The 16,861-nt window shown below is 35.8% G+C and overlaps 4 protein-coding genes across 7 annotated transcripts; 2 read left to right on the top strand and 2 right to left on the bottom strand.

The window, feature by feature from the left end:
• Positions 1-293: 293 nt before the first annotated feature.
• Positions 294-6,033, bottom strand: LOC141900962 (ras-related protein Rab-7a). Of its 3 annotated transcripts, XM_074787994.1 has the most exons (6): positions 6,016-6,033; positions 5,475-5,619; positions 4,416-4,492; positions 3,516-3,642; positions 3,204-3,422; positions 294-2,881 (listed from the first exon to the last, which is right to left on the bottom strand). In XM_074787994.1, the coding sequence occupies exons 3-6, from the start codon at positions 4,466-4,468 to the stop codon at positions 2,663-2,665; spliced, it is 618 nt and encodes a 205-aa protein (XP_074644095.1). In that variant the 5' UTR covers positions 4,469-4,492; positions 5,475-5,619; positions 6,016-6,033; the 3' UTR covers positions 294-2,662. The 3 variants fall into 3 exon arrangements, with proteins under 3 accessions (XP_074644095.1, XP_074644097.1, XP_074644098.1); XM_074787996.1 differs by lacking the exon at positions 6,016-6,033 and having other exon boundaries at positions 5,475-5,634; XM_074787997.1 differs by lacking the exons at positions 4,416-4,492; positions 5,475-5,619; positions 6,016-6,033 and adding an exon at positions 3,925-4,271.
• LOC141901240 (EEF1A lysine methyltransferase 2-like) lies at positions 5,814-7,483 on the top strand. Its single transcript, XM_074788349.1, has 6 exons — positions 5,814-5,966; positions 6,513-6,578; positions 6,664-6,781; positions 6,872-6,976; positions 7,079-7,295; positions 7,374-7,483. Exons 1-6 carry the CDS (start codon positions 5,899-5,901, stop codon positions 7,481-7,483), a joined length of 684 nt encoding a protein of 227 aa, XP_074644450.1. The 5' UTR covers positions 5,814-5,898.
• An 829-nt stretch (positions 7,484-8,312) lies between these two features.
• On the bottom strand, positions 8,313-15,370 carry LOC141901803 (uncharacterized). Of its 2 annotated transcripts, XM_074789287.1 has the most exons (7): positions 14,516-14,652; positions 14,207-14,356; positions 13,951-14,113; positions 11,778-12,102; positions 11,476-11,686; positions 11,186-11,270; positions 8,313-10,527 (listed from the first exon to the last, which is right to left on the bottom strand). In XM_074789287.1, the coding sequence occupies exons 4-7, from the start codon at positions 12,080-12,082 to the stop codon at positions 9,791-9,793; spliced, it is 1,338 nt and encodes a 445-aa protein (XP_074645388.1). In that variant the 5' UTR covers positions 12,083-12,102; positions 13,951-14,113; positions 14,207-14,356; positions 14,516-14,652; the 3' UTR covers positions 8,313-9,790. The 2 variants fall into 2 exon arrangements, with proteins under 2 accessions (XP_074645388.1, XP_074645387.1); XM_074789286.1 differs by lacking the exons at positions 14,207-14,356; positions 14,516-14,652 and adding an exon at positions 15,225-15,370.
• A 120-nt stretch (positions 15,371-15,490) lies between these two features.
• LOC141902049 (small nuclear ribonucleoprotein-associated protein B'-like) lies at positions 15,491-16,835 on the top strand. The gene is made up of 4 exons (XM_074789689.1): positions 15,491-15,582; positions 15,972-16,232; positions 16,316-16,499; positions 16,598-16,835. The coding sequence occupies exons 1-4, from the start codon at positions 15,580-15,582 to the stop codon at positions 16,735-16,737; spliced, it is 588 nt and encodes a 195-aa protein (XP_074645790.1). The 5' UTR covers positions 15,491-15,579; the 3' UTR covers positions 16,738-16,835.
• The last annotated feature ends 26 nt before the right edge of the window (positions 16,836-16,861 follow it).

Below are 16,861 nucleotides of genomic sequence, written 5' to 3' on the forward strand. Positions count from 1 at the left end.
TGTCAAATTGGAGAGTAAGGCAACAGCTCATCACACATAGCCCACCTGGGCGGGAACAAATCCACAGGGACGATCCATCAAACCTGTATCCATTAAGGACATTTCTTGATCTATCTGTCAAACATAGGCTGGGGCCCGATACAACTTTGACTACCCCTGCCCCACAGCCACAGCAGTCCTGTAGTCGAACACTCGTGATTGACCTATCACTAGTTTTAGAAGAAAATTCCTATGCTGCTTTTTCTATAAAAATCCTGCAAAACGAAGAAATTAACAAGACGTATTTAAATTTCATCAGTTTTTATTGCATGAATTGAATCGATATTTGTACAGTATCAGACTGACAATTTGTACTTTGATATTCATGTATCATAAAAATACAATAAACCATGAAATCGTACATGTTCATGCTTAAAGTTATCAGATATATATATATGTATATATTACAGTGAAAGTTTCCTGTCTCAAAAGTTCATCATCATCATCAGCATCATCATCATTTCCACGAAGAGTGAGCAAAATACTTCACAATATATTGCCATATGGACTTGATTCGGATAAGGTGGGACAACGAAATAATTACTGGTACTTGAATATATTGAAATTCAAACTGCATTTGTTCTTATTTCATGGTAACCGAACTCTTTTAAATAAAGTGGCCAAGAAATTAAGCAATATATTTGTGCTGTTATTCATAGTGTTATTGTTCAAATGAAATACTTGGCTATGCCACTAGATTTAGAAGAGAATATCAGATGAAAAATCGAGCAGATAGCAAGCATCCTTCTGTACGTTTCATTAAAAACATTCAAATTTCTTTTGAGCAAACACATGAAATTTACATGGACAAATGAATAGGGCCCAATTTGACAGAAAGCATCGCCTTCGAACAGTTCAGTTTTAAAGTGAACATTCATATTTTGCGCGAAAACTGGCCCAGCCAACTAACTTGATAACCCAATACGTCCTTCAATTCTTTAGGTTACACATGCGTTTGCCTTTCCACATTTCAGGAAAGTCTAATCATGATATCTTTTTATATATATATATATAATACTATATATACTAATAAGTGGTTTATTCATACAATTTTACTAATATACAAAATTCGTTATCATGTAGGTATTTATTCAATCATTTTTGTAATGATACGGTTTGTAACTATTGCTTTCTTATCGTTCGATAGTTAGCAATCGTTAAACAGGGAGTTCTCATATATATACACAGCACATACGAATATATATATTTACAAAATATAATATTCATTCATCATCATTGTAATTACAAGTGGCATATTATCATATTCGAAACTTTTGTGTTACCCATTGCCGTTTATGTTCACTGAAGAAAGACAATCACGTTCCATAACAGAGTTAGTTAATTTAGCCCTCAATGGAAATTTTCAACACATTCTATAGTCCCAGTGAGTTGATGTAAATGTGTGATGAACTGTGAAATCTCAATAGTAACACGCTTTTCTTTAACAAGTTATTGAGAACTTTTTCCAGCATGGATGAAGCTGTAGGTTATCCGTAGCGCAGAAGATATTTTTTCAAAGAACACAGCAGGAGATTGACTTTCATTCGAGAAAAAGAAACTACATTTGGCATACTGTTAATAACATTTTCTTAGCATATTAAGTAAACAAAATCAAAGGCGAAAATTACACAATTACTAAGTTACCGATTTGTCAATCACGTCTTCGATTGACATTTCTCGCAACAATCAAATAAATATCACAATTCAATATCTCAGTATTCGAATAGAAGCAACATCAATTTGTCACTGTGAAACTTTATTGCAGAAAACAATACTCGTTTTTGGTTTAGTTACACCTTAGCCTTTCCAGTACCAGTTTACCAATATCCATGGGCCATTAGGGGAGTCTAATCTCATGAATTTTGCATACAAACAAAAGTAATGTCTGCTTGGTTATCGTTGCGGCAAAACCTCTAAAGAGTCATCAGAAATAATTAGTAGTTTAGAGGACCATGTAGCACCGGTAGGAGATTGGCTTTAGAACCAAGCATCATTTGATTTAAGTACGAACTAAATATAATAACATTTAAGAGCCAAGTAAAAGCGTAACTTCGTTGTATAATAAATATACCGTACTTCTCTCCCAACCTGTTACTCAAGCACATATACGTACGTTCATCAGCACCAATCAAAAATCGATATCGATAATAAGATTCTTTCGGACTAGATCTGATGTATCACTTACACTCATAGAATAATAATAGAATATTTATAATTCAGTTTAACAACAGCGAATACAATGCAAAGCTCATGAATTGAACATCGTGTCTCCTCTCTTTTAGTGCTATATGGCCCGTTATGAAAGAAAATATACTAAACTGGAAATAAGATCAACATCATCATCTTCATTTACGAATGACTCTTAATTTCAAGAAAAATGTGGCCCCATTTTTTTTCAAACAAAAAAAAATCAAAATTCGTTTCTACCGCAGCGTTTGATTTGACGCATCATTTCGTATTCATTACAACTAACGAATGACTGTCTGATAAAGTACAATGAAAATCGAGTTTTGAGTGTAACCGAATCACTTTAAGGTGAAGATCTTTTCTATCTCAGCGCACAACATTATTAGAAAACGATTGTTTTTTTTTCCATTAAATCATAATAGTCTGTGAATGTTTATTAACAACTGCAGCCTTCTTTTGCTTTATGTTGATCGTTTGACAGCTTTATCTGTTCGGGGAATTCATTATATAATTCGACTTCGGTTTCTTGCGCGAGCGCGTTCTTCGCGACGGTCTGGAAAGCCTGTTCGACATTGATAGCCTCCTTGGCGCTTGTTTCAAAGTAAGGGATATCACCTTTACTACTGCACCAACTTGTGGCGCGTTTCGTAGAAACCTGCAACGAAAAAAAGTTTGTTTCCATCATGTTTTTTCCACAAAATCGAGAAGGAACACAATATCCATGTAAAATGAATAGGAGAGAAATCCCATAATAATTCAACCAAAGATGCTAAGTTCTTGAGTAAAAGGTTTATACATGTAAGCAACTTTCAAGCTTAAGACTATTAGCTATCATCAGTAGTCTTTAGCCGAAACATAGCTCAAATATATAAACCTTTCACTCAAGAACTTAACATCTTTGGCTGAATTAATGTGGGATTTCTCATGTGTTTTCACGCATGAATCAGGAAGAAAAATGTTAGGTACCAAGTACATACCGCTCGATTTTCCAAGTCGATTTTGTTTCCTATGACAACGAAAGGGAAATTGTCAGGATCACGCGGACTCGCCTGGATGAGGAATTCGTCTCTCCAGCTGTCTAACGTTTTAAAGGAATTTGGCATGGTCACGTCAAATACTAATACACAACAGTCGGCACCTCTGTAAAACGCTACTCCCAAACTCTGAAAACGTTCTTGCCCGGCTGTATCCCAGATCTGAATGAGAATCGGTATTGATAAGTTAGTAAAACAAATACCATCAAAACAACCTTGGCATCTCGTTGGATAGATTCACGCGTGTATATATACCTGCATTGTGACTAGGCGATCATCGACCATCACTTCTTTGGTCAAGAAATCCGCGCCGATGGTCGCTTTGTACTGGTTACTGAACTTTTTATTTACATACTGATTCATCAGCGAAGTTTTACCAACACTGAAAAAGAATGACCAATTTATGAGCAGCGAAATGAGTAACCGAAATAAGGTGATTGTCAGGTTAAAAGCTTTTTATGCAGAAGTTTAGAAACAGCTTTTTAGTTTAGATGTTTTATAATTTTGCTATGAAATGAAAGCAATAGGACAAACACTGCTGTCTCAACCACTTGTCGCATAGTTAAAGACTTTGACACTTATTGGCAAGTTTTCAGTTATATCCTAATGCTAATCGAATTTTCCAATGACACAAAAACATAACTGATAGTGAAATCATGTGTACCGGTATGTCAATGAAATCAAACTGCGGCCAAACTATAACTTGTTACTTGTTCCAGGGCAGTAGACAATAGATAAAGAAAAGAAATCATTTTCGACGAAATGTACAGAAAAATTATCAAAATCTTTAGATGTGCATATAATCACGAACGGATAATATTTGTTTAGAACATTGTGAAAACCATGATGACCGAAATAAGATTAAATTCACAACCAACTAATGCGACGATAGCTGAAATTTTGCGAGCGTAACAATCTATCCTAATAGCGAAATCAACCCCACTAAGAAGAAACAAGGCGACTTCTGAGAAATACCCGACAGGCAACTATCCCCCGAAGCAGCTGTGCAAATACGAAAAAAAATTTTCTCCACCCCCCCCCCCCATTACTGACTTCACAGATTACGCCCAAAGGTAAGAGATGTCAGACATTCTACTAGGCTTATAACTACCATCTGTTAAACGTCTTATGTTACCATGGTAACCCCTGACTTACCCGCTATCACCGAGGATGATGACTTTCAATAGTACCTTCTTTCTTGAAGTCATGGCGATTTGTGTTAACTTAATTTACTGAAACGATTAATTACCGATTATTGCCAGCAACAGATAGGAGGACCACAGGGGAAACATCTTGTCTGGAGTAAGGAAGTTATGAGGAAACAAATTCTAATACGAGGATAAACAGCGATTTTAAGTAATTTCTACTGTAAATGTCACTAACAAGTAAGCCATGCCAATACTCAATGCATTAGGCCTATTTCACGTAATTGGCCATTGGCAGCCAGAGTCAAATAGGCTCTGCTTAATTCAAATATGAATCAGTCAGTGATGACACAAGAAAAACATAGTATACATTCAATTATTTGAAAGGTAAAATTTTGACCAGGTTTTAACTGATTCTAGAATAAAACAATCCATAAATAGAGAGCATTGTAATCGAGATTCCTATCGACTGTATTCCCGAATTACTTTTCTTACACACTAGAATGCTTTGGCTCAAAACCCGACCAAGAATGGAAGGGCAACATTTACGCAACTGCGTGTGAGCGTGCCCATTTCAAGAGTACAAGACTTGAGATCGTAAGACCAGAAGTTACGTATTCATTTTGACAAACTCCCTAAGACTATTGACACGTAATGATTGAAACGAGGCTAACATAATTCACTTATCAACTAAACTGGTTATATGATGAAGCCCTCCCCCATACTCTATTACAAAAAGTAAGTTTTACTACATTTACTATTAACCACACTCCCCCTCAGCATGTCTCAGCCTGCTCGTGTCCTGGATCCAGTTGCGTACCCTCAACTATGCTGAAAAAGAACATTTTCACAAATATGCTAAACAATATCCATGATTCTGGGATACGAGTTTGTGGGTGGAGATGGGTGTTTTTCCAAATGTAGTTTTTTAACATTTCTGGACGCACTCCACTCAGCTGTTTTTCACCTGAAGCTTTTATCATTCAAAGCATTACACGACCAACCTGTAAATCAATATCTGGATTAATAGATTCGGTAACCTTAGGTGTGTATAAATAATTAACCTTACCAGTCGTAATTAATTAGTTAATTAGTTAAATCGTAGTTTATTTCGACAGTCGAAGGAATCTTTAATCCACCTTCTCTCTCTCAATATGGCGTCTCGTGACCTGTGACGTCACACACTTCCGTGTTTCCTCGTTTTGAAAATACGCCTTCCAAAATTCAAATAATATATTACCAGCATTCTTTTAGAAATAATTTAATGATATCACGGAAATACTTAAATAAAAATATTTTATGCAGAAAAATGCGACAAATATTTAAATGGTTTGCTATTTAGGATAGTATTCATTCAGGTATTAAAGAAATAACGGGTGTATAATTTCGATGCGACAATTTGACCTAGATGTGTAGAATTACAGGAAAATTCAATTTACAGCTGATCAAAATCATCATTTCATCATCAAACAACGCGTGACAGTTACTAAACGATGTCTGATCCTGTGATCGAAACCTCGAATAATGAATTGCCACCATCTAAATTAGGAACAAAGGAATAGTATGGTTAATATTAACGGTCTAAGTCATTTAATCTTTGTCTGACCTACCCGTACCACTTGTTGACGTTGTGTGTGGCACTCTCCACTACGGTTATCACAGGACACCAGTCCAACAAACTGATTATAATCTACCAAGGCAGAAAATAGCCCCTTCTGCATTTTGGACTTGATTTTTTATGATAGGATATGTGTTGCTGGGGGATGAAATCCTTAAAATTTCATGACCAAGAAAATCCTAAAAACTATAATTTGCCAAAATATCTACAGAAATTCTGACAATTTAGAAATCCATAGAAAATTTTTTTGCCTGATATCTGCGAAATATGGACAAATTCATAGACCTGGCTATGCTACTCAAGTCCCGAATGAAGCCATATTTAGGTTTATTACACAATCACACATGGATTAAAAAGAATTATTCCTGATAGAACAAATAAAAGTCTGAATACCAGTCGTTGTTAACGGTTCCCTACAACGTTATTTGTAGAACAACGGCTAGGTACTAGACTAGAACAAATACTGATACTAAATATATTTCTTTGCAGTTGGGAAGATGCTTATGATAAAGAACTTGTCAATTACAATGACAGCGGAGATATTGGAGAAGTTTGGTATGTTCTCAGTAGTTATAGAAATAATGTGGTTTCTTGACAAAATATATGGCCTGTAACGCAGTTAGGGTGAATCATAATTCAGGTTTGGTTATGACAGCATGTCACGAGTTATACGTTGGATCGAGGAGAGTGAAGATATCAACACCGAAATGAGTGTTATCGATTTGGGTTGTGGCAATGGAGCGATGTTAGTCGAATTGGTGAGTCAATTTTTTTGCCAGCTGAAAGACATTTTGAGAAAAGCCAGTAATAAATCGTTGTAATGAATGTTTATCTGCTTCCATGTTTAGGCTGAATTAGGTTTCTCAAATTTAACTGGTGTGGATTATTCTGAAAATGCCGTGAAATTAGCAAAATCAGTTGCTGAGAAGGATAATTTAGACATTTCATATGAGGTAACCTTCTCTGACTATGATGATTATATGAAACATAAGGCGTTTTCAACTGGAGTAAGTTTTGAACACTCGAAAAATGTATCTTTTGTAATCCTTTTACAGGTCATGGATATATTAGAATGTTTGAATGAAGACATGAAGTATGATGTATGCATTGATAAAGGGACTTATGACGCAATCAGTTTAAATCCAGATGATGCTCATGGATGTAGATTGCGATATATAGAAAATGTTTTGAAAATGTTAAAAGATGACGGATACTTTATTATTACTTCATGTAACTGGACTTTGAATGAATTGTTATCTCAGTTTGATAAAGGTAAATTAAGTAGCCTTAGATCAGGTTTGGTGTTTGAAGTCAAGTGTCTTATTCTTCTATTATTTATGTTTTTTACAGATTTTCAACATATTCACACAGTTCCGACACCTAGTTTTCAATATGGTGGCAAACAAGGAAATTCTTTTACATCTGTTGTATTTAAGAGAGATGTTTTGAGTAGTCAATAAAATATTGTATACATTTTTCATAGAAATTGAGTTGTTCATTGATGAATGGTGAATATAGATGCAGTGTTATCCTAAGTCAAAATTTAACATGGGATATCTGGGAAAATCTGAAGGCATCCTGGTTTAACCAATATAATAATCCACATGAAAGAAAAACTTCTGATGGATTTAACAAAGTTGCCTGAATCCATGCTGCGCTTCTCTAAATTCAGTTCATTGAAGTTCAAGAATGACTACCAAGACATGGATCCTTTAACCCAAGAAGCAAATTCCTAAGTGCATGGAATGAAAAGAATGAATGCTAGTAATTTAGCCAAATATCTTGATTTATTTTACGATTTACCCAAGCACATAATTTCGGCAAATACTGATTTAACAATTAATTATATGTACCAAGTATGATGTATACTAGGGAAAAAGTGAAGAACATATCCATAATGCCTCGTTCCAGACAAAAAGTAACATTCACACATTTTTTTCTAAGTAAACACTTAAGTTCAGGGAATGATAGTTTATACATCCCCTCGGAACCCACTCTCTGATCTCGGAGATGATTATTCCTACATCCAACATAATCTTGAAGTTATTAAGATTTGTAGTTCAATAGAAGATACAAAACATTTACTCATGTAGAGAAATACAGTACACCTAATAGCTAGCTATTTAAGCAAACATAACTTTACCATCATTTTTCATTATTTCAACAATAAACGAACATCATGCAAATTTCTACGTAATTTAACAATTTGTTTTAGTAATAAATGGCATATAAAAATGGATTCATACTTGTTGACGATTGTCTCTGTTCTGTTTTCATATATATATATATATATATATATATATATTAATGATAATATAATGATAATAATACTATTAATCAATATTATAATTCTTTACATAACCTTTTAACATATATCTATGTACACAAGGGTGCAACTGTGGCAATTAAATCAAATCTTCGAGCACCAGGATAGACCGTCCTACTGCGACATTTGCAAAAGATAAAACAGCAAAGTTACAATAATTAGAACTACGTCGTAGGTCACATTGAAAGAGAAGTGGTGCTCAAAGAATTAATTTAACATCTACATAATGAATACCATGAATGATATACAAATATACGGTACGTGATAAAATGTGATAAGCAATTTGATCTGGACCATAGCCATCTTAGTTTATCATTTCAGTTCTTCAGAACTATGAAGAGTGTCGAATGCCTTTCCATCTCAATTGACTTAACAAAATCAGTTTGACCAAAGTATACAACTATCAAATCCATGTAGTATAATGTATATACATATTGCAAGTACAGTTATGATACAAATACTGGCTGTAGGTGTGACTATTAAATAATATATACATTCAAAGGCCTCTTCAAAGTTTATTCTTTACAAAAACAAAATAACGATCTACCGGCACTTGTATAATGAGGTGATCACGTACAAACCGAAACAAAACCGAAGGATTTTCATTCTTTTAAAAATGAAATCAGGTATCATTTGATGCTTGTATGTTGAAACATACTCGACAATCTGCTGGGTAAATATTTGATATTTCCATGACAACGTGTCCGCAAGTGCTGTATTAACCTAGCAACAAGACCTACATAGTGTTTAGTTGCTGCATGGTTTATTGGCCCCGACAATTAAATTAGCAATCTTGTATAATTTTACAGCCTTGTTTGATTACTAATTAATCTTATCTCAGTGACTAACTGCACTGAGACTAAGCGATTTGTACTATTACTCCAAGATTTATGGACAAAGTTTCTTTAAATAGCCATTTTGCAAGTACATAATCAATAAATTAATTCTATAATCTAAATCTTTCTGATATTTTCATGCATTATCATTTTATCATTTTGTATCATTTCTTACATCAAGCTCAAAATGGCAGTAAAAAAAAGTAACCTTAACTACCTAATTAATGCTTTCCACATCTTCATGTTTCATGGCACTTATAAAAATTCTAAGTTCCTTGAATTATTAAGAATAACCCATAAGACTATCATAGCAACTATATACTGTAACCAGGGGCGTCAGAATCAATACAAGTGGAACTATACACCATACATTGCACCATTGCCAACCCAAAGCAAACAAGCATTTCTGAATCCTTGATTGCTTGAATGTTCTTAGTCTTAATTCCTAAAAATCAAAGCAATTCAAATTCAAAGCAAAATATTAATGAAATTTTTTCGTAATTTGAGGAAAAACTAAAATAAAACATTTTGAACTAAAATGCGGAACTTATTAAAAATGGGAGTCGTCCGCGCCCCAGAAGCCCCTCTGGTGATGCGCATGGTAATTAAACATTATTAACACTGTTTCTCGCAGCAAGGAATGGGATGTTATTACCTTCTTGTTCAAAGGCTTTAAATGCATGAGTGAGCTTACGAAATTCATTAGACAAATTCGAAAATTCATCGTGAAGCTCTTTGAATTTTGCTTCGCGGTGTTTTACGTATGTGATAAGATTATTGATTATTTTCTGTGCTTCGAACATATCTTGAGGCACCGCAGACTGCATAGCTAGGTTCGCCAGTATCGGCGTACCCTGTTGGGCGATATTCGAAGACAGATTTTGCACCAAACCAGCCGGAGAGAGCTGAAACAACGCCGATGGCAAACAAGGAACAACTGAAAGTCCACCGGGAATGCTGGCCTGGGGTATGAGAGGGATATCTGTCGTTAAGTTGTTGGCATTAGGAGAGACTTGAACTAGTGGAGTTGTACGTGGTAAATATGAGGCTGAGGATAAGACCGTAGATGGCGGTCCAGCCATTAGAAGATGTGACTGTAATCCTTTTCTCGTATTTAACTGTTCATCTTCATCAGACAACGCATCCTCTGTAGCCTCGGAGTCAGTCTGTTGGTCTGTCTTCTCATAACTATCATCTACTGGTTCTGATTTAATGAGAAGTGATCCAGCTGGGTCGGTTTCAGAATTATGAGACTCATACCCTTGATCAACTGGCTCTTGTTTGATTTCAGATTCGTCCGAAGTCTGACTCAGCGGTTTATCGACTGCTGCGGATGACGTACCTGGAAATGAAAATTTTTATCATATAGCTATAAACGATGGGAAAAAGAGAAGAGCTCTTGACACAAATATTGGTGTTGGTTGAAAAGGCCCAACAGAATAATAGATTCAGATGAGTTAACTAGTGTTTTCCGTGTGCTGGAATTTTAAAGGGCTGCATTTATCGTTAAGTGTATGACATTGTGGCTGCTGAAGTAGCAAGGCTTTGATCCCCCAAAAATTACAGAAACTCAAGCTTTATTTTGGTGTCATCTAGTATTTCTGGTAGGGGCAGCAGCCTATCTGAACCTACTTTTGGCACTTCAACTTTTGGACAGTGAGCATTCTCCTGTCTAGCGCTTTGGAATAAATCAAATCTTTCTGATTTGTTTCATCTCAATCCGGATCAGTTTAACAGAAATCTCAAAACCACCTTGTTCTGTGACTATTATGATAAGATTTTCACAGAGGGCGCATTTGACTGCATCATAGGATCCTTGCCCCATTTAAGAACAATTTACTATTACTATTATCATTATTATCATACTTTAAAAGGGGTGGCTTATTTTCAGAGGGGTGGATGTAAAAAAGAAAGGGGTAGGCGCCTCTCTAAAACCAGTTGAGGAGAACTCTCCTTCAGAATGCATGAAGATCCTGGGATACAGAAACTAGTTACTGTACCTTCATTTGTAGAGTCTGAGACAGTTATATTAGCATCCAGTTTAATGGCATTATTCCAAAATCGTGTACGTCTGTATATAGCAGCCTGCAATGAAATTTCGAAAAAACTTTTGCATTGACAATATCACTTAATTAAAAGCCAATTCGTTATCTTTTGCTTTTTGTTTGAACAACAGAGTAATCTATCGAAAAAATTTGAATGATTGGTCTTCTAATTGATTTAGGTCATTATTCCCGTTCCAGACACATAGTGGATACGAATAATTTATCAATTTCCGCGACATGCTTACATCATTTGGTTTTTCCATGATACCCGTGAAGAAATGCCCGGCTCTCTCGCTGTCTGTGGTGATTTTTACGTATGGAAACGCTTGCTGTACGAGGAACACTAAAGCCTTCTGCGTCATCGGTCCAAACACACGACATGCCCGCATCAGTACAATGTGACTCGAAATTTTCAACGTTTTCGCTTTCGGGCAAAAAACATACGCCGATTGCAACCTTGGAAAACATCATTAAACAGCGATATTTATAATAAGGAATAAGTAAATACAGCAGTTACATACTACAGTTTTTGAGTAAACTCATTTACCATTTTTTGACTCTCTGTTGTTTTTCAGTCAGTCGGTTGCTTTTCCTGCTTTTAGAAACGGTCATCACACGGACACATTTTTTCTTCACCGGTGGACCACACTGCACGTTCCCAACGTAATCCGATTTTGACATACACATGCGGTATTGGGCACTGGTAGATTTTGGAGCCAAAACTGGCTTTATATTAGACGGCTTCGGTAGCAGTAACAACTGAGGAGACACTCCACCGTTCAGGTTGCTGTTGAGTACGTAGTTTGCCATGAAAGGTCCCAAATTAACTAAATCATCTTCATTGTTTGCCATCACGGCCACGGATAAAATATCTAGAAATAAAAAACAGCGTAGCATGGAAATATAGGTCTACTAGGAAATTATAAATGAAAATCTTTTCTCAAGACATCTCCTGTTAAATCGTCTTTTATAAAGAAAAATCACAGTTACATTTAAAGTTACATTTTGTTATATTTAAGGGGCCCTTAGCGTAAAACTTAAGAAGTCAGAACTTGTTTTCAGACACGGCCGCTTAGTCTGATATCCGGTTCTAATACCAATAGACGCCGCGGCATTAGTCTTATATCTCCGCGCCTAGTCGTCTTACCCTTAATTAATATCAGGTAATCCCTCCCTCTTTTGTCCAATCGATTAGTGGTAACAATCTTCATTGACAATATGAGATTTCTACACAAGTTTTTTGCATCACACAGGCAGTGATATATATATATATATATATATATACACATGGATTGTATTGTATGAAGAGGTGTGGTTAATACTCGTTGTTGCGAAGCTGCCATCAGTCCCTACGTAATAACGTAATCAATGTGGCTATTTCAAATTCTAGCTGGAACCATGGCAACCGAGCGCGGAATTACTAAATATCGCCAAAAAAGACGTAAAAACATACCGACGGACGCCGAAATGACGACAAGTTACGTCTGCTGCGTTAGATTAAACGCGCGCGCGATTTATGTCTCGAAATTGTTGCCATAGAAACGTTTTCCCATCTCTATTAATTCTGGCGTTCGAATTAAACATTTTTGTCATGATTTGATCATTATTGAGTCGCGTCGGTAGATGCAACATTGTGTCGTGGGGGAAACATTTTCATAACGAAAAAGAAATCCTCATAGTTACGCGAGTCCTGATTTATGGAATTTGTTGCCTAAATATAAATAGCGAGTCCATATGAAGAGACTAAAAACTGACTGCTTCAACGAAACTTATAATAATTGAAATTGCTCGGCATAGTTTTACATTTATATAAGTATATTGCTTATCCTGTTTTAAAGCATTTTTCTCAAATTAAAGGAGTTTCAAGCACCTTTAAGAGCATTTTCTATTTAGAAGGAGTTTTTAAGGGATTGAAGGAGTCGTAAGGACCCTGCTGTAAAGAGAATCTGGAGCTATATTATAAGAATGAAGATTATTATCATTATTATCATAAATACCGCGTCACGGGTATTTTTTAACAGTTTTACTCAACGACACTGATTGATACTCATTATTGAGATCAACGCGTTTAAATTATCATCAAATATAAGAGACAAGAGAATCAATATTTGAAGTGTGTTGCTGAATGGTTTCAGCGCTATGCATAGAATACTGAACGTTTTCCCATATTATTGAAATGATTACTTTTTTCTATCTTTCGCATATTTCTCATTGAATCATGAAAAAATAACAAATCAATCATTATATATGATATGTGAATGAATAATTCTCCCCTTTCTAAATTTCAAAAGTAGAATTTCCTATAGACCCATCTTTATAATGGGTCGATCATGACAGGAATAACATTTTTTGAAACTGAAATTAATGTAGCCTGAAATTCAACCACAGGTTATGATTTTCAATAATTCAATTCAACAATTGAATACCCAGTAAACACAAATCGTTCCATCTCCGATCCAGTTCCACAGGTGCTGATTTGAATTTTAGAATTAAAATAATGTTTTCCCAAATTAAGCAATACTTTATAGTAGATAACTCGTAAGACTGCGCAGAAATATTGAAAAGCAAAAATTGAAGAAATATCGTTACACGTTTAAATATTCATGAGGAGAAATGATACGTTAAAATCTCAAATCTATATGATATAGTGCCCTCAAGTGTCTTCAAACGTAAAAAAATTTAATAATCAGTTTTGCATTTGTTCCATTACTAATACATACCGCTGATGCCTGTGTATGAAGTTTAAGCTGTCAACTGACACCGGTTTACTTCAAGTAGGCCTAGACAAAATCATCAATTTGCAGACAACCCGTCTTTACACCATTCGCATTTCTTAATACTTCAGATCTAGGCAGCTCCCGTCGTCCGTAGTAAAGAATAAAACTGCAAAAATGAGGAATATAACTGGTCGGTTACCATGGCGATATGTCGTGGAAGATCAGTACGGCATATTAGCCACGAGATGTAACTGCCTACGTTGCGAGTATTTCAGAAACTGTGTTGCATAGCAACAGTCGGATGAAGTGCTCCTATTGGTATCCATGGAGTCGCAAGTTATATTCAGATAATACATTACATGCATACATATACCGGCGGTACAATCAAAACGTTCATCTCTGACCGAGACTAATCCAATCATGGAATAAATTCAAATAATCCTAGATTTTAACTGTTCAAATCAAAGCGAATGCAATTTTGAAATTGATTTTGATATTCATCTCCTACGGATTAGTTTAGCGAAAATTATTTTAACTAGAATAAATCAATTCAATGGTACATGCTTACTCTCTGCATTTGAAAATTTCTAAAACTGTCTTTGAACCCGATTTTGTTAATAGGTCTAAGCGATAATTGCCTCACCCCGAGAGTATGGAATTAGATTTTATAAGTCATGACTCATAGTTACCAAAAATAATCATGAATTGTTTAGGGTAATGAATGAGAAAGCGGCAGTTTCCAATCGACACTACCAATTACGTAGCCTAATCAAGGTATGACTGATTGGAAAAATTGACACTTTCATTTTAGAAATCAAAATTTCATGCTTGTTAAAAATTAGATTTTATTGAACTCTACATATAGATAGGCTATATAAACATGAAAAAGAAAAAAATTTTATTCAGAACATGTAGCCACTTCAGCGCAAAGCCTGACAACAGATTTTGCTGTTCCCACAATATTACACGGACGTCACAATGTCAATGACAAGCACTGAATGAAGCAGAAACGAAAATTGAATTCTTATAATTTCATCTAAATTAATGATCAGTGATCCCCAGCTTTAAATGTTAACACTTATTGCACAATGCACATGCATCTGCACACATCTATAAAAAAAAGCAGAACTTAAAGTAGACCTTACTCAAACTAACTACAAATAAAAACTTTAGACTGTTGTTACTGTATCATCAAACCCCTGGCGCCCCTCTTCTGGGTCGAATGGGCTGCATTTCAAATGCTTTCTGCTAGCTATTAAATGTTGATATTTACTTACCATGAGGTAAAAGTGAAGGCAAATCATAAAGTATCGAACCCAGACGAGCCACTCATTTCAGATTAATTGGCTCCAACGTCTCTATTTTGTTTTAAACACGGTGCGTTGTTTAGTAAATAGAGCTTCATTAGTTCCATTCAATTAGTTCAGCGTATGACCGCATAGCAATTGTGGCAGCACAATACGGTAACAAGTTAATTGTAAGCGCGCGGGTGGCCGGTAAAATACGACCGTATGGTGGCGCCATCAATGCGTCAAATCATTACACTAACCCGGAAATAGGATTTAGAGGGAACGAAGCCGGTTCGTTTTCCTATTAATATTTTTAAAATCCGTCGTCATCCTACTTGTGAAAATGGTAAGCAATGATTTTATTAAGTGCAAATTTACTTCACATAACGTTTAGACCTTTTACAATGCTTGGAAAGGTTCGCGAACTTAGATTTTATAATTTTTTCTCTACCGACGCCATATCTTTGTCTTCTTTTGAAGCTAAGAAAACAAACTGTTAACAAATCAATGGCAATGATCAAAGTTTCCATGCAGCGATTAAGATAAATTGCCAAATACTTCCACAAATTATATATCAATCCAGTGTACTTTTAGTCAGTAGTAGTTCATTGCTAATAAAAATATTCTGAATTCGATGACATATTCTTACATCTTCTTTTGTCAATCGGATAGCGAGGATAGAGTCGTTTTTATGTGTCAAGATTTCTACTCAAGTTCTGTGTCTAATAATTTCAGGCGGGTAAGAGTTCAAAGATGCTTCAGCATATAAACTATCGTATGCGTTGCACGTTACAAGATGGAAGAGTGTTCATCGGAACATTCAAAGCGTTCGATAAACACATGAATCTTATTCTCGGAGATTGTGACGAATTCAGAAAGATAAAACCGAAAAACACGAAACAGCCGGAACGTGAAGAGAAACGAGTTTTAGGTCTCGTATTGTTACGAGGAGAGAATCTTGTGTCGATGACAGTCGAAGGACCTCCTTCAGCTGAGGTACGTGACAATTAGCATCTATAAATGATTTAAACTGTCAGTAACTCTTTCATATTAATTGAACAATTATTTTGAAATTTCAGGAGGGAATTCCTCGAGTTCCACTGCCAGGCTCCGGTCCAGGACCTGGTATGGGACGAGCTGCCGGACGCGGTGTGGGGCAGGGACCACCGGGTGGTGCTGCTCCAGGTTTACAGGGTCCAGTTCGTGGCGTAGGTGGCCCTTCAGCTTCAGTAATGGCTCCTCAAGGGCGTGGAGCTGGATCAGGTAATTGTCTGAATTTTAGAAATTATTCCACTAATATAGAATCCCTGTTTACTTGGTAATCAAATCAGGCTGTAACTATTGATTTCCTTTGTTTGTAGCTGCTCCGCCGAGACCAACTGGACGTGGAATGCCACCGATGATGGGACCACCACCTGGAATGAGGGGACCGCCACCTCAGATGGGTCGAGGAGGACCTCCCGGTGTTATGAGAGGTGGAATGATGGGAGGACGTTATTAACGAACTATTAATTTAAACGCGAATCATGTGTCATTCATTCATTCTGTTCGAGCATTTGTAACATTTGTAAATAGAAAAACCGCATTCTGGTATTTTACATGTAATAAATTTTTTATATGAAAAT

Source organism: Tubulanus polymorphus, chromosome 3 (assembly GCF_964204645.1).
Source record: "Tubulanus polymorphus chromosome 3, tnTubPoly1.2, whole genome shotgun sequence".
Classification (NCBI taxonomy): Eukaryota; Metazoa; Nemertea; class Palaeonemertea; order Tubulaniformes; family Tubulanidae; genus Tubulanus; species Tubulanus polymorphus.